Source organism: Microchirus variegatus (assembly GCF_963457635.1).
Source record: "Microchirus variegatus genome assembly, chromosome: 21".
Lineage (NCBI taxonomy): Eukaryota > Metazoa > Chordata > Actinopteri > Pleuronectiformes > Soleidae > Microchirus > Microchirus variegatus.
The window spans coordinates 8,809,902-8,829,316 of record NC_139822.1 but is presented as its reverse complement, the minus strand read 5'-3'; the positions used below and the strand labels follow the sequence as shown (position 1 = coordinate 8,829,316).

At 45.3% G+C, this 19,415-nt stretch overlaps 1 protein-coding gene across 1 annotated transcript; it reads right to left on the bottom strand.

Annotated features, from left to right (window-relative positions):
- Nucleotides 1-244: 244 nt before the first annotated feature.
- On the bottom strand, nt 245-18,865 carry LOC310942708 (phospholipid phosphatase-related protein type 4-like; the record flags this gene model as incomplete). Its single annotated transcript, XM_083908128.1, has 11 exons — nt 245-1,209; nt 1,307-1,460; nt 1,949-2,564; nt 3,536-3,764; nt 3,853-3,988; nt 6,164-6,337; nt 6,551-6,608; nt 8,472-8,667; nt 9,800-9,929; nt 10,960-11,145; nt 18,782-18,865. 11 exons carry the CDS (start codon nt 18,863-18,865, stop codon nt 245-247), a joined length of 2,928 nt encoding a protein of 975 aa, XP_083764254.1.
- Nucleotides 18,866-19,415: the final 550 nt, after the last annotated feature.

Genomic DNA, 19,415 nt, shown 5'->3' with positions numbered 1-19,415 from the left:
TGGACTGCACTTTGTCTAGCGTGGTGCTAGGGGGGCGCAAGGGTTGCCAAAATAGTGGCACAAAATGGATTGGTTAGTTTGGTACCCTAAACAACTGGACCACTTGGTGGAAACAGAACTTTGTTTAGATGAACCAGTAGAGTGGGACCATAGTTTGGGAGGTTGTGGGTGGATCTACCAGCTAATAACCGAATTTCATGTAATTTTTGTTAGAATTAGCCAAGTCGGACGACTATCATGGGTGTCATTCCTTATAGGCCAACCCCAGAGTAGGCGGTGGAGTGTGTGTTAAGATGGGGCGGGGCAAGGTCGGGGGAGGTGTAGGACCGGGACGACCAAACATCCCTTGGAACTGTCTGTTGGCGTGGTTGGGGTTACCGGGGTGGATAGGGTGACTGGGGTGACTAGGGTGACCGGGGTGGATGGGGTTCTCTTGAAAGCTTCTGAGGTGTTCATGGAAGCGGTTGCTGCTCTCCTGGTCCAGGCGGTTGCTGTCGGTGTCGCAGAGGCGGTGGTTGTTGTGGAGGTCGGGGGTGGGGCCTCGTTCGGGGACCTGGGCGGTGCCGGAGCTGCTCTTCCTCCTCAGGGTGGATTCGCGGCTGGACGAGGCCACGGACTGGCAGTCCGAGCCGCCGTCGCTGCTGGCCGCCGTGCCCTCCACCGGGGTGACCCTGATGGTCGTGAGGGCCTGCGGGTGGGGGTGGAAAGGAGGCGCAAACATGGAGTTGGGGTTGAAAGGCATGTTGGAGTTGCTGGAGTTTGGGTTGAAGTTGGCCATAGGGTTGTTAAAATTGGGGTTATTGGGATTGAAGTTGGGGTGCTGGTAGTTATTTGGGTTGTTGTAGTTATTTGGGTTGTTGTAGTTATTTGGCTGATGTAATTGATGTATAGGGTGCATCATATGCGGGTGGTTTATATAAGCCCCTCCTCCTCCGTCTCCTCCCCCTTCGCTCTCACTTTCAGTCCCTGTCACGCTTCTCCGACCGTCCACTGAGCCTCCATCCCTCAGCGAATCACAGCTGTCCGTGTGCCTGTTCAGGTCGTTGAGGGCAAACGCTGACTGTCGGAGAGACGGCCTTTGATCTGGCGGCTTCCATCGCCAGGAGCCACTTCCGTCGGTGCTCGGAGGTTTCACGATGGGTTTGTTACCTCTGGACTCCGGGTGGGCTTCAACGCGGACGATGCTGCCACTTCGTTCCAAACCGCCTCCTGGAAGAAAAAGACAATCAATGATGATCTTCAACGACCAACAATAATCTTCTTCCTGGAAGAACTTAGCCTCGTCCGTTTCATGCGACATACAGACCTCCTCCCATTGCTCCGGTGGTGGAGGCCGGTGGCGATGGGTCCTGGTCCATCAGGGCCCGGTACCTGATGGATCCAGTGCAGCTGACGGTGCTACCACCATCCTCTGACCGAGGGGAGTGAAGCAAACCCTGCTGTTTGGATAAGGTTATCACCTGGAAAAGAAAACACTTCTTTTCAGCTCTTCTGCTGATTGCTGCTAACGGCAGCTATAGCAGGTTAGTAGAGCAGTAGCTAAGTATCTGTTCCCACATTTTAAGTGTTTGTTGGTATTTAGTCCACCAAGACAACCAGGAGGTGGCGCAAACGTCAGGAGGATGCTACCAGTTGCTACCAGTTGTAGAAGCCATGATTTCTAACCTGACTCGGTATGCCTTAATCTTTTATTGATCGGCCCAATTTCCTTCTTTATATTTTAAGATTTTTCCGAGTTTGTATTCACATGGAAACCCTCTAAGTGTCATGGTCCAGCTTAGTAGCTAATGTTGCTACTGGGGACAACAGACTTGTCCGTTTCAGCCGTTTGGTGTTAGTTGCTGCTTGCGTACGGTCATGTAAGTAAGGCATCTAAGGATCTCGCCACATGAATCACGCAACAGCAGATGCAAAATCTTGGCATGTTAGCGGTGTGCGTGGTATTTACCTGCATGAGTCGCGGCTGTCCTCCGGCACTGAGCGGCCTGCAGGGCAGCGTGGTCTTCTCGGCCACTCTCAGCCACTTTTCTCTCACCGAGCCGCCGCCGTCCATGATGCTGTCCTCGGACTCGCTCTCCTGGTCCTTGCAGGTGGGGTTCTCCTCCTCGGGTATGTGTACCAGCTGCGAGGACCCGGGCCGGGATTGGAGAGACACTCTGGCCCCGCCCACTAATCCAGTGCTGCCGTTGTGAGCCATGTGATTGTGGTTAGCCATGGGAACGGAGCTCGCTGCTAGCTTCATGTATTGGGCCGGGATGTGGGCCCCGGCACGCATCTCTGCTTCCTGGGCGCTGATCGAAGGCAGGTGGGTCACAGCGCGGAGCTCCGCCTCCAGGCCCATGGCAGAGGGTTCCGAGGAGCAGCGCAGCTCCATGTTCCTCTGAGGCGAGGACAAGGAGGACGGTCGTATTCCGTCCATGGCCTGCAGGGACAGCTTCCTGTTCTCGTTCTTGTTCTTCCACTGGCTGAGGAGCTGCTTGGATCGAGTGGAGTCCATCGAGGCGTGGATGGCGGCGTGGCGCCGGGGAATGCGGCCCTCCTCCAGCGACGAGCCTCCGTGGGACCTGGAGGAGGCAGCAAAGGAGATGTAAAGCCGTTTTGTTAGGTACACAAGATACCTAATAAGTCTGGCAGGAGTGGGACAGAGCACGGTCTCCTGCTGAGCTGTTAAATTTAGAAGCAGAAACCAACATATGCTGTGTTTTCTACGTGCAGAAACAAGAACAGTCGTCTTATTGTTTTATTATTACCTGGATTGCAGTTCAAGTAGGCATATTATACCCTATTTCTACAAGTGAACCTAGTTCCCCGGTGTCCTAATGAACATGCTTTGGTCAAAATACCTTAGAGGTGCCATATGTAAGAATGTGGCCAAAAACGGTTACTACATTCAAATTCAAAACACTGAGGTCTTTTAGGTTTCGTTTTCTGATGTAACTGGCAACCCGTGGTTGCTCGGCAGCTGAGACTCTACTGGCTGCAATGATTGGTAGACGGCGGTAGGTGGCGCCACATGACGCCAAAACATGATTTCAAAACATAAACATGATTTGCAGTCTGCAAAATATTTTTTGATATATTGTACTGTTTTTGTTGTTGAGTTCAGTTTGTTATATGAACATTATTCTTGAGTCTCTGTGACATATTAGGAGGATTTTATGGCCAGTTGCTTTATTGATTCATTTTAGATTTATTACATAATGCACCTTTAAGGATGAAGCACCACAGCAGTTCAATCACCCTGCGAAAACAGCCCTGTGCAGAACGCTCGCTTTTGAGTGCCTGTGTCTTTAAATATGCTAATGAGACACAGGAAACTACGTCAGCGTCACCGAGGCTCCGGCAGCTAACAGCAGTTAGCATTGGGAAAAAAAACATAATTTAGCACATTGCCGTCATATATAAAATGTAAATCCTCTGAGGCTGGAAGTTTGTGTAGAACTCTGTGCTGCACTTTGCCTCCAGAGTCCCAAATATAAGGATTTAAATTATTTAAAAACTTGGCTCCAAACGTCTAAATAAAGACTGTGATTACCGCGGCAGCGTGCTGCTGCTGAACGTCACCATGTTGTCGTGGTTGCCGAGCGGACTGGACGGCGTGATCACCTCCACCTCGGCGCTGGCTCGCTTCAGGTTGGACAGCGACGGCTCGCGGTACGAGGCGCTGCGCTTCAGCATGGGCCCGCTCTGTTCCGGCACCAGAGTGTGGGACGAGGTCCGGGTGATGATGGGCTCCGGTTGGCTGGGAGCCAGCGCGTGGTGACCTGTCGGAGGACGACGTCAAGATTTCTGCAGCCAAAGGTAGACGTCGGTAGCCTCACTAGTACAATATTGGGCTATTTTCTTTTTTACCTGGATGGCTGTTGCTAATTGTTGCTTGGCTGACATTGGGCAAGGACGAGGGCGGCGGCTCTCGGAGGACGGGCGCAGACGGGCGACTTCTGGACCGATCTTCACTCGGCTGGAAATTCCCCACCGCGTACACACCCTGCACACACACACACACATGGTGAGACACAGAAGGTCAAGTAGCAGCTGCAGTGACGTTAGATTTCTCGGTTCGACACCTCCTCCTCCTCCTCCTCCTCCTCCTCCTCCTCCTCCTCCTCGGCTTTTACTGCAGTTTCTTCACAGCATTTAGGTAATTGTTATATAACAAAGTGTGGCGAGAGAACGCAGATCACATTTTCCGTTCACCGATGCTGTTCATGTTGGTGCTTACACTCCGTGCCTCAGTTTTGTGCAGAACTGGAGGATAATTACCAGCGTTTAATGACCTTGATTAGACTTTTTTTTTTTGTATATGCAGATTTTATCTGGTCCTGTTCTTCCCCCTTCCTGTGTTTGGGTTACCTTGGGTAACCTGGATTGGTATACTTATATATATATATATATATCTGGGTTAGGGTTAGGGTTATATATACACAAAATAACCCTATATATATACTAAGGTATAGAGGTAACCTGGATTACCTCAACTCAACAGGAAGTCGGACTTTTTCGACGTGTCTAGCTCATTTACGAAAGGTTGAAAATCGGAAAAATTAAAAAAGGCCCGACTTCCTGTTGAGTCGAGGCCATGCATGGTCTTCCCGCCAAATTTCGGGGAAATTCGGTGGAATTCAATCTATGCCGAAGTTATGGGGAAATTCCTGTATGGTGGCGAATGGTCGGATTTCGCCAAGGGTTGCCGTGTTCACGCCGTTTTGAATCCGCAAAACCTTTTTCCGACAAAAATGCTAACATTGCTCCTACATTTGTAGAAACATAGATAGATTTGCATATAGATTCGCTAATAGCCAAAATGGACGCCAAAGTTTGGTTTTATGTTACAAGTCTTATGAAATCTGATTTAAAATCACATTTGGAAGTGGTCTGTGCAATTTTTCACAGTTTTTCTTGTGCGACTGATGCGTTTTCGTGATTATTTGACGCCATTTTCCTACGTTTGTCTTTCAAAGGTGTGTTACACACATGGATGTGTCACCTCGGCACATGAAATAAGTGCAATTTCACCAATATTAAGCCTGAATTTGACCATTTACACTCATGCATTACAACTTATAGATCAAAAGTATACCCCCCCAATTGAGAGCATGATGATGATATTGTCGACTAACATCGAGCCATAGATGGTGAGGAGAGGAAAACTCATATTTGTGGCCAGAATTTCTTATGCAGGAAGAGACAGAAGAAACAAAAGTGTGGGCAGCTGAAGAGGTCCGTGTGTGTGTGTGTGTGTGTGTGTGTGTGTGTGTGTGTGTGTGTAGGGGTGTGTGTGTGTGTGTGTGTGTTGGACATGTCTTGTCCGTGTGTGTGTGTGTGGGCAGGAAGATGATGGCGTGTGGGAGGTAAATTACGTGAGTATCAACCACTTTCTACACAATAGTCGAACATCTAACGTCCATCTCCACTCAGCCCATTGAGCTGAAGTGAACCACACACTGTCATCTGCCACAAATTCAACAGTTTCGTCGATTTCAAACACACTTTATGTGTGGAAAAATGTGTATAAGGATCAGATGTATTGAGTCCGTCAAGTGGCTGCCAATTCCCATGATGTCCAGATCTCCATAGACCTTATTTTCAGCAGAAACATGTAAGACGTTGTCCCCTATAGACTTTCTACTAAGGCCTGCTGCTCCATGCCAGACTTGATTTTAAAACATCGGAGACCACAGACTCTACAAACTTTCTCACCGATTTTCAACGTTTAAATCTTGAGAAAGATCCAGACTAGAAGATCCAGTCAAGACGCAGGACCACACACCCTTGGCTGGTGGTTTAATCCAAAGATTTCTCGGGAGGAGATTCCAGGGATTTGGGATCTCGCAGAAACTTCAGAATATAAAACTGTGGATGAACTCTTGGCTGAGAAGACTCGGAATCAACTCGGCTCGTCTCGGTCGAATCGCTCTCGTAATTCCTAAAATATCCAACATGGAGGTTATGGAGATTCCGATGTGTCCGATGACGTTCTATTAATCCCTGACACTACAGGATCATTTGGCCAGATAATCTGTTCAAATCCGCCTAAAATGAATGATGAAGACACCCAAGATAGTCCAAAGGTGCAGATCAGGACTCAAAATTGTCCTCGGGTGTCGAGCGGGGATTAAAACATATTCAAATACTGTGAATCCACATTTGTGAGTCAAGTTACCAGGTAAACGGCGATGGCGGCTCCCAGAATCCACCCGCAGTAAACGTCCACCGGGTGGTTCCTGAACTGGATGATACGCGTCAGCCCGGCCAGGATGGCTAGCATGACGAACGAGAACACCAGCAGAGGCTTCAGCAGCTTGGCCGAGTCGGTCAGCACCGTGTTGAAGTACATCTGAAAATAAGAAAAAGTCATTTGTGAAAACATCTCCTTCTACGGTACGTACATGTTAGCGAACATGTTAGCGTACATGTCAGCATACGTGTTAGCAAACATGTTAGCGTACATGTTAGCGTTGCAAGTAAGCATACATGTTAGCGTACGTGTTAGCATACGTGTTAGCGTACGTGTTAGCATACATGTTAGCGTTGCATGTTAGCCACTTACCGAGATGTAGACAGCCGCAAAGGCAGCCAGTGTTGCATGCTGGGAGGGAAACGACTTCCTAATTTTTAAACAAAAACAAAAAACAGAGTGTTCTTTATGCTAATGATCTGACAAACAAAGGACGACGATGAATATTCATCTGCAACAGAGGAGTGACTTTCAAACCAACTCTCTCTGTGTGTGTGTGTTTGTAACCTCTTGAGGGCTTTTTCTGTCATCGACACTGACCTTATCAGGACCGGTAGTCGTCATGGAGACCAAAACCTGGGTCCCTGATGAGGCAGAACCTCAATGTCTGAGGGAACTGGTTCAGTTTAGGTTGAAGATTTGAATTGTGGTTTTGTTTGAGGAACAACAAGAACTTGTAAATCATAGGGAGTGAGGACATTTTGGGGAAAGTGAGGACATTTTTGCCGGGTCCTCACAACTTGAAAGAGGTTTTTTGGGGGGTTAAGACCTGGTTTTAGTGTAGTTTGAGGGTAAGGCTTAGGCATTTGATGGTTAAAGTTAGGGTAAGGGGTTAGGGATTGCATTTCGTCTACGATGTGTCCTACTTGTGTCTTTGTGAGGTCCAAACAACGTAAAAATCCATCTTTGTGAGGACAATTTGTCTTGAAAGGTTTTCTGGGAATGAAGACCTGGGTTTAGTTTAGTTTAAGGGTAAGGGTTGATGGTTAAGGTTAGGGTAAGGGGATAGGGAATGAATTTCGTCTATGATGTGTCCTACTAATGTCTTTGTGAGGTCCAAACAATGTAAAAACCTATCTTTGTGGGGACATTTTGACCTTATGGGGACATTTGGTCTGAGCCTCACAACTTTAAAGGGCGTTTCAAGGGTTAAGACCTAGTTTTAGGGTTAGGATTCCAAGCTTCCATCAAGCTGCCAGTTTTCAATTAAATATACTTTATTGTTGCCAACACGTTAAAATCATACTTGGATTAAAAATGCTACAACAGCTGCAGCAACGATATGACAGAGAATACAAATGAGTAAACAAATACAATATTGCACCTGCTTTTTGAAAAAAATCTGTGATTTTGCGGCAAAACTAAGATGCTAAGGCGACAGAATCGGACTGTAACAGCTGCATTAAAGCTGCTGTGGCAGCTGTTTTTTAGACGTTTGTCTATCTTTAGTTTTAGAGCAGCAGTTACTGCACGTAATGGACCGAGTTACGTTCACTCTGTCCAGAGATTTAGTGTCTGTGGGAGGAGAGATTAAATACTGCAGTAGTATGTATTCCTATAGTGGGAGCTGGAGAAGATTATTCAGTTATGATAAAGCATGATAAGGAACGTAAAGGCTAAAATAATACAAACACTGTGCATCAGGGCAAATGGATGATGGTGAATTTCAAGTCATTCCGAGATACTTTTTGTTTTTGACAAGAAAGTCAGCTCATTGTCAAAGTGCATCGGGCAAATGGATAATTTCCCGATTTTCAAAAATTGATTAAAATTATTCCTTAAGAGGTTTGCAAATATTTCCAATAAATCCTTGTTCAGGGCGATGCCGACTATTATGATGGTAAATTTCAAGTCATTCCAAGATACTTCCGAGATACGCCTGTCACAGACAGACACACAGACCAACTTGCTTAATAGATAGATGTTGGAAAACGTGATAAATCCACAATAATAATGATGTTTGTCAATTGTCTGGTTTTGTCCACGTAACAAAAATGAATCAGTTTTAATGATTTCTTTTGTTTTTTACGGAGGAAATAAACTCGACAATATTCATGTTAAGACAATGAAACGTTTGTAAATGCCTGGAGTTTAGGCTGGTAACCATAACAACAGCACAAATGGGAGAAAAAAAACAAGTGGATTGTATCCTGTGTTTGCTAAATCTAGACATCACACACACACACAAACACACACACTTCCTCTGATACAGACACTAGCTCCTCGTCTTTACCTCCCCGCAGTGATGAGACCAGCGTCTTGTCCAGAGCAGATGTCCTCCAAAATAAAAGCTTCGTCACAGCTGGACAGGTTGATGTGGGTCAAGTTGGGTCTGCACACGTCCAGCCAGTAGGGGGCGTGCTGACCCGTGGACAACTGGAGGATGTCGGTGATCAGCGCCGTCACGCACAGTCCGAAGATATGGACGCCTTAGAAAACAACGAGGGAATGACATTGGTAAAGATGAAAACCTCCAAAGACTGTTCTTGATTTAGCCATTTTTGGTCGCTAACGCTAGTCAGTGGAATGCTGAGTCAGCAATTCCCAACCATCGTCTTCCTTTTTCCGTCATATTTTTTTTGGTCACTAATGCTGAGTCAGCAATTCACAGCTATTGATTTCCTTTTTGCGCCATGTTTTTGGGTCGCTAATGCTGAGTCAGCAATTCCCAACTATCATCTTTCCTTTTTCTGCCATGTTTTTGGGTCGCTAATGCTGAGTCAGCAATTCCCAACTATCATCTTCCTTTTTCCGTCACATTTTTTTTGGTCGCTAATGGTGAGTCAGCAATTCCGAACTATCATCTTTCCTTTTTCCGCCATGTTTTTGGGTCGCTAATGCTGAGTCAGCAATTCCCAACTATCATCTTCCTTTTTCTGTCACATTTTTTTGGTCGCTAATGGTGAGTCAGCAATTCCCAACTATCATCTTTCCTTTTTCCGCCATGTTTTTGGGTCGCTAATGCTGAGAAGCAATTCCCAACTATCATCTTCCTTTTTCCGTCACATTTTTTTGGGTCGCTAATGGTGAGTCAGCAATTCCTAACCATCGTCTTCCTTTTTCCGCCATGTTTTTGGGTCGCTAATGCTGAGTCGGCAATTCCCCACCAAATTAGGGTTCCATTCATTTTGAATGGAAAAAAATGGACTAAATATAGTTGAATACTTCAAAAAGTATAAACAGCAGGACGACAATAAATGGGAGCAGAAATTGTTAGCTTAATGTCGCCTCATGCAACCAGGCTCCTATTGGACGATACCAGCTGTCAATCATAGAAGAGCTGAAACTCGTGATTGAGCCATTAATTCCTTCAAGAAAATGTTTTTTTTCCCATCGACTCCCATTCAAACTGAATTGTTGGCTAAACACCGCACACTGCGTCCACTTCTTCTTCACCATCTGTGGTTGTAATTGTCGTTGTGACAGTTGAGTTAATGTCAGAGTCGTTTTTAATGCCTCGCTGTTTCTGCTTTGACTGTTTGTTTTAGTCGACACACACACACTGACTGACTGACTGACTGCTGGGGAAATATAAAAGCGTGCACGCGCGTGTCCACCCACCTATGAAGCGCACGGCCCTGCGGATGTAGGAGTTGAAATTGCAGCCCGCGGCGTTGATGTTTGCCTCCGTCTGAGCAGCGGTCGACCTCCTGGACAGATAACAGTAGAGAATGGCCTCTCCGATCAGAATCTGGAAGACAGAGAGACATTTTGTAGATCTTTGTCATTAAGATAAACTGGGGTTGGGAAAGGGGTGACAAAAAATGGCACCCCTCCTTTGGAGTACCAGAGTAAAACGGTACGACATTCAGAGACAGAACAAAAACGTCACTCCCTTGCGATGGTTGTTTCTTCAACCGCCGTTTGTCTATTTTCATGCAAAGCTTGACGTCTTGTTGACACAAACCGAACAGGAAAAAATAGCTCCTGTGACGCTTCCGATGTCAAAGTTTGTTGTCGTCGCACGGCTACGACGTCACGCTACGCCGCCTACCAAGTAAAAGTTACCGTTCTCAGTCGATACGCAAGCCAGACCCAGGGTTTAAGTGTACCAAACCCCTTTTTTTGGTCGCTAATGGTGAGTCAGCAAATTCCACCATGTTTTTGGGTCGCTAACTCCAGCCATTGGAATGCTGAGTCAGCAATTCCGAACTATCATCTTCCTTTTTCCACCATGTTTTGGGTCGCTAATGGTGAGTCAGCAATTTGCAACTATCTTCTTCCTTTTTCAGCCACATTTTTTTGGTCGCTAATGGTCGCTAATTCCTATCGTCTTCCTTTTTCGGCCATGTTTTGGGGTCGCTTATGCTGAGTCAGCAATTCCCAACAATCGTCTTCCTTTTCTCGTCACATTTTTTTCTGGTCACTAATGGTTTGACCCAGGGTTTAAGTGTACCAAAGCCCGAACCGTACCATGATGGAACCCTAACCCTAACCCTGAAGGGGTTGGGTTAGGGTCCAAGCGAACGCTGGGAGAACAGTTTCGTTTTGTGGAAACATGAATGTTTAGATGAGGTCAAATGATAAAGTTAGCCTGCTAAACTGAAATGTTAACGTCAAGATGACGAGTTCAGAAGATAAATAAGTGTTTATTTCCAATAAAGACTCATAATAACTATTATCTATAACATGTTCTCATGGTTCTAGGTGAGCACCGGTTCACATGTGAACAGGTCTCGGGTTAGGAAACTGGTCAATGGCGGCGGTGACGTCGTACTCACGGTGACTGTGGGAGCAGCAAAGGCCAGACTGAAGAGCAGAGGTAGAGGACACACTTCCTGTCTGGGCAGGATGTAGGGCAGAGACAGGCTGCGGTCATTACAGCTGTACCCAGAATGCACCGGCTGGAAAATGTCCGTCAGCTCCAAGAAGTAAAGACTGACGACAGACGAGGCCAGGATGGGGAGCTGCAGAAGGAGAGAGGAGACGACAACGACAACAACAACACAAGAAAATATAATATTAGACAACATTAGGGGGTGGGAATCACAGGGTAACTTTGCGATACAAGAACATTTGGTCCACTGTGGTTGTTTAAAAGTGCGTTACAAATAAAGTTGGATTTGAATGGATAAGACATGATTGGTTTGTAGCAGCAAGTAGAACTCAAACTTGGAGGACTCTCATTTGTGTTACTCAAGGCAATATAAAGACAATAACTCTGTTTTCTTAACGTTAGCCTGACTAAAATCGAGCTAGTCTTAGTCAGACTAAGGTACCTCGATAATAGATAATTAATCTGAGTCTGAGGTCAACAGGAAACTGATTCAATACTCAATATGTACTAGCTTAAAGGAAGATGCAGTGCCACCTATGGAGGCGGAGTCAGATCGCCAATAAATCAATTTTCTCCAGCACATGTATACTGCAACTTGTCCGATTGTCTGTCTTAGTCAGACTATGGCCTTAGCTTAGCAGAGTTTATATACAGATTATATACAGACAATAACTCTGTTTTCTTAACGTTAGTCTGATTAAAATCAAGCTAGTCTTAGTCGGACTAACATACCGTACCTGGATAATGCATAATTAGTGCATAGTCCGATTACTCCTGCACTGAGTAAGACTGGAGTTGGACTCTCCACCGCATGTATACTCGGACTCGGCAAGTTATCCAATTGTCGGTCTTAGTCAGACTATGGTGTTAGCTAGTCTTTAGCTTAGCAAAGTTATTATATTCAGACAATAACTCTGTTTTCTTAACGTTAGTCTGATTAAAATCGAGCTAGTCTTAGTCGGACTAACATACCGTACCTGGATAATGCATAATTAGTGCATAGTCTGATTACTCCAGCACTGAGTCAGACTGGAGCTGGACTCTCCACCGCATGTATACTCGGACTCAGCAAGTTGTCCGATTGTCGGTCTTAGTCAGACTATGGTTTTAGCTAGTCTTTAGCTTAGCAGAGTTATTATATACAGACAATAACTCTGTTTTCTTAACGTTAGGCTGACTAAAATCAAGCTAGTCTTAGTCGGACTAACATACCGTACCTGGATAATGCATAATTAGTGCATAGTCTGATTACTCCTGTACTGAGTCAGACTGGAGTTGGACTCTCCACCGCATGTATACTCGGACTGAGCAAGTTATCCGATTTTCTGTCTTAGTCAGACTATGGCCTTAGCTAGTCTTTAGCTTAGCTGAGTTATATAAAGACAATAACTCTGTTTTCTTAACGTTAGTCTGACTAAAATCAAGCTAGTCTTAGCCGGACTAACGTACAGTACCTGGATAAGGCATAATTAGTGCATAGTCTGATTACTCTTGTCGGTCTTAGTCAGACTACGGCCTTAGCTGGATTAAACTGTGCATGTAAGCATACTGAGTGTGTGCCCCCCCCCCCATTGCCTTTTTGCCTTGGGCCTCCAAAATCCTTTGAAACACCCCTGTGCCTCTCTCTGCAGTGGTGTGCAGTAGTAAATGACATCATACAGTATCTACCCTTTAATCATCGCAGTGTGTACGATGCCACGCAGACACTTGCACAGTAAACCAGGCCGCAGTGGCAGAAATGTTCGTTCCTCTTCGTCTTTATCCCCGATCACACAGAAATAAAAATACATCCCATTCAGAGGGTTATGTTGCCTAGCAGCCAGTCGGTGGGCAGGATGGTGTGACGGTGCAGGAGATAGAGACACCCAGAGCAGCTCCGTCGCCAAGGATGAAAGAGAAACGAGAAGCGATCTTGACAGATTCCCAAGTGTTGTTCAGAGAACGGCGAGGGGAGGTTTTTTTTTTAGCCCCCATCGCGTGACAATAACACACACACACACACACACTGATGTGCTGTTTCCTCACCACGCTTCACTGTTGGGGGGGGGGGGGGGATAAAGAGGTCAAGACGACACCGTCTTCCATCTTTGTTGCTCTGTTTACATTTCAAGAAAAGCATGAAATCAGCAGAAAAACGTGCTACAGTCGAGCAGCCGTTCTACACCGTCTTTGGATTGTTGGGATTATGGTTGGATTCTTGTTTATGTTGTAAACGACTCACTCCACGCACCAAAGTTTTACTTGTTGATTTTAGGGATGGCTCGATACACTCTTAGAAATAAGGGTTCCAAAAGGGTTCTTCTACAAGGGCTGAGGTTCTACCTGGAACCATTTGCTTCTGAAAAACCCTTTCCCAAAGAAAGGGTTTTTGGTAACACTAATGGTTCCAGTAAGAACCATTTTGATCCAGAGAACCCTTTAAAACCCCTTTACTGAATAAAGGTTTTTCAAAGGGTTCTTGGTGGAACAATCCAATAGGGAGCCTAATAGGGTTCACCTATGAGGACAAGCCGAAGAACCTTATATGGTTCTGCTTAGCACTTTTATATCTAAGAGCGTAGTCGGGGCTGCGGCTAACATCCATCCATCCATCCATCTTCGACTGCTATATCCTCTACATGACGGTCACGGGGGGGGCTGTGCTAATAATCCCATCTGACATAGGGAGAAAGGTGGAGTCCCAATCTGGACAGGTCGCCAGTCCATTGGCCAGAAAACACAAAAACGATCAACTATTCACTCTCACATTCACACCTATGCGGTCACATTTAGAGTGTCCGCTTAACCCCGACAGTGCTAGCTAGCCACTATGTCGCCGTGTGGTCCGATTATTTTCCATACCTGACCGATCTTGCGATTAATATTTATTACGTCTTTGGGCCACAAAATGTCCGAAAATGTCAAGAAAGACCTCGAAACCTGGCACGATACCACGTTTTTGTGATATCAGTCCGATACGGTCTCACCGACAGATCGTACCGTATGTACCGTACTCTACTCATTATGGTTTATACACTTTAGTGGGCACCAAAGTCCAAGTTTATACACCCGCAAACTTCAGTGTTTGTACCAAATAATAACGCAAGCACTCTGGTACCAAGGCACTTGTTTGACAAACAGGTACAGAAGCATAATTTTTACGAAATGCGGTCCATAAACACTGTGCTGGTTCAGCTACAGTCCTGCCCTCTGTCCCCCTCTTGTGTCCATCAGTGGTACTGCAGCCTCACAGCAGGTATCTGCGCTTCTTTCTCTACTTAATTTCGTTAAAGTTGTGTGTTTTTACATCGAGGTAAATGATGTTTTTATGCTAACTACGACTCCAGTGCATCGTCACGTCACCGTGTTCAGTCTCACTACTCCACATTTTCCTCAACCGAGCTGTAATTTCCAGCCACGACTCGTCTAACGTACAGTATATACAACGCATGCAGAGGAGAATCTCTGTGTGTTTGCTTTACAGTTGAATTCAAAAGCACGTCCTCAGGCCCACAGAGAGGCCGATCCACAGTCTGGAGGCGGCTGAACTAAATACAGCATCACTACACTGCTTCAGTCCTGGAGTGAGGAACAAGCACTGTTGTGAGAATCTGAAGAAAAACAACTCTCCAGCCTGATTTCCTGGGAATAAAGAGCTTACTATCGTGTTCATCTGCAAACAACGACCAATACATCTCTACGACTCTCTGTGTTGCATTATTACGTTAACAGACACTGGCAGAGCGGCCATTTTGACATGATTTAGTGTAGCAGGAAAATAACAGGTATTCTTAAAGGTTCATTAATAAATCTAAAGCAACTGGCCAAGACAATACAACAGATGACTCCATGTTGCATAATAACGTTTCTAAAGTCCAGAGACACTGGCAGAGTAGCCATGTTGACATATTTTAGCAGGAAAATCAGAGTTATTCTTAGCCCTCCGAGATCAGTTTAATTTACTACCCTTTAAAGTCCTTAAGGACAAAAACGTGCACTTTCAAAAACTGCTATAAAATCTAACAAATTCATGTTTTTCCCAGCTTTTTTCTGCATAAATCTCCATGACACGACTTCACTCGTGCTCAAACCAAACATCCAGTCATTTCGAGGATTTTAACCCTTTCAGTGCCGGTTACGTATGTATCTGTAAACAACAACGACTTTCCCATGTTGCATAAAAGGCGTTTTTTTGACGAATAAGCTACACAGAAGTAGCCTTGGAAAGAACTCCACTAGATAGGGACAGTGGACTGATAGAGAACGGGGGTGCCGAGGTGGATCATGGGACCTGGGAAGTGTTAGCGCTCGGTAGATCATTCCACCAGCGTGGAACGACACATAAAGCGCCTGGATTGTCCTTTGCGTGGTGTCGGCAACACCAGACGACAATCCTTTGACGAACAGAGTCGTTGACGGGTAACAAAAATATGAAGAACTGCATTGGCCGGGAATCGAACCTGGACCTCCCGCGTGGCAGGCGAGAATCCTACCAAAATATCGGTTAGCGACGCATTCCGTCATTTTAAAGTACAGTGAGAATATAAATAGCATGAATAAATCCTGTATTTGTATTGATTTAATACTAAAACACATGAATAATAAGCATAAATAAAAAGTGTGTCACGCGCATTGTTTGAATGTAGACTCGTACGATGCAGTGGATAGAGAGAGAGAGAGACTGCAGTGAGACTGGCTGCAAAAACAACGGAGTGAAGAGAATACAGATTCTCTGTGTCACTGTTCTCCAGCTGCGTCCGTCTGTCGCTGCTGCTGCTGCAGGAGCTGACGAGCCAGTGTCTGGATCGCCGTGACGACCACGACGACAGCGACGACGACGCCTCGCCACACAGAACGCCGTCTGTCGCCAGTGTGTCCAGGCGTCGGCGACTGACGTCTGACTGATTGTCTGTGTGTGACTGTGGTGCAGAGGGCCTCAGCATCTGTCAGTGTCACCCGCCCGTCTGTGCTGTGCTCGCTGAAAAAACCAATGCACCAACAACAAAACAGAGCAACCTGCTCTGTCTGATTCGTGTCAGGTGTGTGAAGACATCACGGCGTGGTTTAAGTCGGACACTCGGTCGACTAGTCCATCTACCAGTTAGTCTACCAGATAGTCAGACTACCAGTCAACTAGTCAATCAACCAGATAGTCAGACTACAAGTCAGTCAACTAGTCAATCAACTAGTCAATCAACCAGATATTCAGATTACCCACCAGTCAACTAGTCAGACTACCAGAGAGTCTACCAGCTAGTCAGACTACCCACCAGTCAACTAGTCAATCAACCAGATAGTCAAACTACCAGTCAGTCAACTAGTCCATCTACCAGAGAGTCTACCAGATAGACTTCCCAACAGTCAACTAGTCAGTCAATCATAGTCAGACTACCAGTCAGTCAACTAATCCATCTACCAGTTAGTTAATCAGATAATCAAATTACCAGTCAGTCTAGTCCATCTACCAGTAAGTCAACCAGATAGTCAGACTACCCACCAGTCAACTAGTTAATCAACCATAGTCAGAATACCAGTCATCCAACTAGTCCATCTACCAGAGAGTCTACCAATTAGTCCGACAACCCACCAGTCAACTAGTCAATCAACCATAGTCAGACTGCCAGTAAGTCAACTAGTCAATCGACCAGATAGTCAGACTACCAGTCAGTCAACTAGTCAATCAACCAGATAGTCAGACTACCAGTCAGTTAACTAGTCAATCAACCTGATAGTCAGACTACCCACCAGTCAACTAGTCAATCAACCATAGTCAGACTATCAGTCAGTCAACTAGTCCATCTACCAGTGAGTCTATCAGATAGTCAGATTACCCACCAGTCAACTAGTCAATCAACCATAGTCAGACTACCAGTAAGTCAACTAGTCAATCAACCAGATATTCAGACCACCAGTCAGTCAACTAGTCAATCATCCAGTTAGTCAGACTACCAGTCAGTCAACTACTCCATCTACAAATTAGTCAACCAGAAAGTCAGTTAACTAGACCATCAATCAGAGATTAATTTACTACCCTCTAAAGTCCTTAAGGACAAAAACGTGCACTTCCAAAAACTGCTATAAAATCGAACAAATTCATGTTTTCCGAGCTTTTTTCTGCATAAATCTCCATGACTCAACTTCACTCGTGCTCAAACCAAACATCCAGTCATTTCGAGGATTTTAACCCTTTCAGTGCTGGTTTTGTATGTATCTGTAAACAACAACAAACGACTCTCCCATGTTGCATACAATGAGGTTTCTGAGTAATAAGCTACACAGAAGTAGCCTTGGAAAGAACTCCACTAGATAGGAACAGTGGACTGATAGAGAACGGGGGTGCGGAGGTGGATCCAAGTGCAGAAGGACATGGGTTTTCAAGATCTTCTCCAAGATACAAACAGGAAGTGTAAGCACTCGGTAGGTCATTCCACCAGCGTGGAACCACACATGAAGAGTCTGGTTTGTCCTTTGAGGGGTGAAATATAATGTGTTGCATTGGCCGGGAATCGAACCCGGACCTCCCGCGTGGCAGGCGAGAATCCTACCATTGGACCACCAATGCTTGATGTTCTGCCAAAATATCTGTTAAAAACTGGTCGAGTCACTTTACAGTAAAGTAAAACAACATATAGCATGAATTAATACTGTATTTGTATTGATTTAATACTTAAAACACGTGAATAAGCTAAAAATGAATCTGCGGTTGACAGAAATGTAGAATGGCGATCTGCGTTCATGACTGAGTGAATGTTGTCATGACTTGAGATTCCGCCTCCGTTGACTAGATAGTTGACCAGTCAGTCAACTCGTCAATCGACCAGATGGTCAGATTACCAGTCAGTCAACTAGTCCATCTACCAGTTGATCAACCAGATAGTCAGATTACCAGTCAGTCAACTAGTCAATCAACCAGATAGTCAGATTACTAGTCAGTCAACTAGTCAATCAATCAGATAATCGACCAGATAGTCAGATTACCAGTCAGTCAACTAGTCCATCAACTAGTCCATCTACCAGAGAGTCTGCCCAGAGAGTCAGATTACCAAGCAGTCAACTAGTCAATCAACCAGATATTCAGACTACCAGTCAGTCAACTAGTCAATCTACAAGTTTGTTAACCAGATCAACTAGTCTATCTACACGTCAGTCAACCAGATAGTCAGTCAACTGGTCCATCTACCAGAGAGTCTGCCCAGATAGTCAGATTACTAGTCAGTCAACTAGTCAGTCAACCAGAGAGATTCCGCCTCCGTTGACTAGATAGTTGACCAGTCAGTCAACTAGTCAATCAACCAGATAGTCAGATTACTAGTCAGTCAACTAATCAGTCTACCAGGGATTCTACAAGATAGTAAATCCAACAGTCAATCAACCAGTGATCCCTCAATTAGTTAGTCAGTCAACATTAATCAATCTACCATTTTGTCGATCAACCAACCGGTCGACCAGTGAGTGAGTGAGTCAACCAACCAATCAGCCATTTTGTCAATCGACCCATCAAGTCTGTGTACCAGTGATTCAGTCGTTCAACAAGTCTGACTGTCAGTCATCTGTCAGCAAACAAACAAGTGGGTCAATAGATTAGTTATTCAGTTAATCTGTCAACCAATAAATCGCTCAGTGACCTGTCAATCAGACAACCTCAATCAATCAGATAGATAGATAGATAGATAGATAGATAGATAGATAGATAGATAGATAGATAGATAGATAGATAGATAGATAGATAGATAGATAGATAGATAGATAGATAGATAGATAGATAGATAGATAGATAAGGTATTCACCTCTACAAAATAAAAGCACGGTAACAGAGTGACACTGTCCTTGGTTTCCTTCCCGCCTTTCAGCCGCTCCTTGGCACGAGACATCACGAGCGCCCGCTGGTCGCTCCCGTTGCCGGGAGACAGGGAGCTGTACTTGATTCCCGTCGTAATTTTGGCGTAAATCCGACCGACTCCGGTTTCTCCCGAATAAAAAAAATAATAATAATAAAATAAAAAAAAGATTTAACGCCCTCTAACTGCGGAGCTCCATCTGCCCGCTGACAGATGAGATGACGGGGGTTATTGAGATTTATCCCCCTGCCTCCTCCTCCTCTTTTTTCTACCCTAAAATATGGATTTTATTTGTTTTAACGGAGGGAGGTGAGAGGGCCCGCACTGACACGGTGTGTGCCCGTGCTGTGTGTGGACTGTCCCCGGTAAAAACCCGGTAAAAAAAAAACCGTTAAAAACCCCGTTAAAAAGCAGCTCAGTGGTGATTCTCCCTCACTCCTGCTCTGCTCTGCTGCAGCAGCAGGTGACGACGTCAAGCTCCGGCGGAACACACCGACACGGTTCCGGTCGTGACTTTCAAAATAAAAGCACAAAACTCTCTCCCCAATAATAATAATGATAATAAAGGTCACATGTTTTCCAT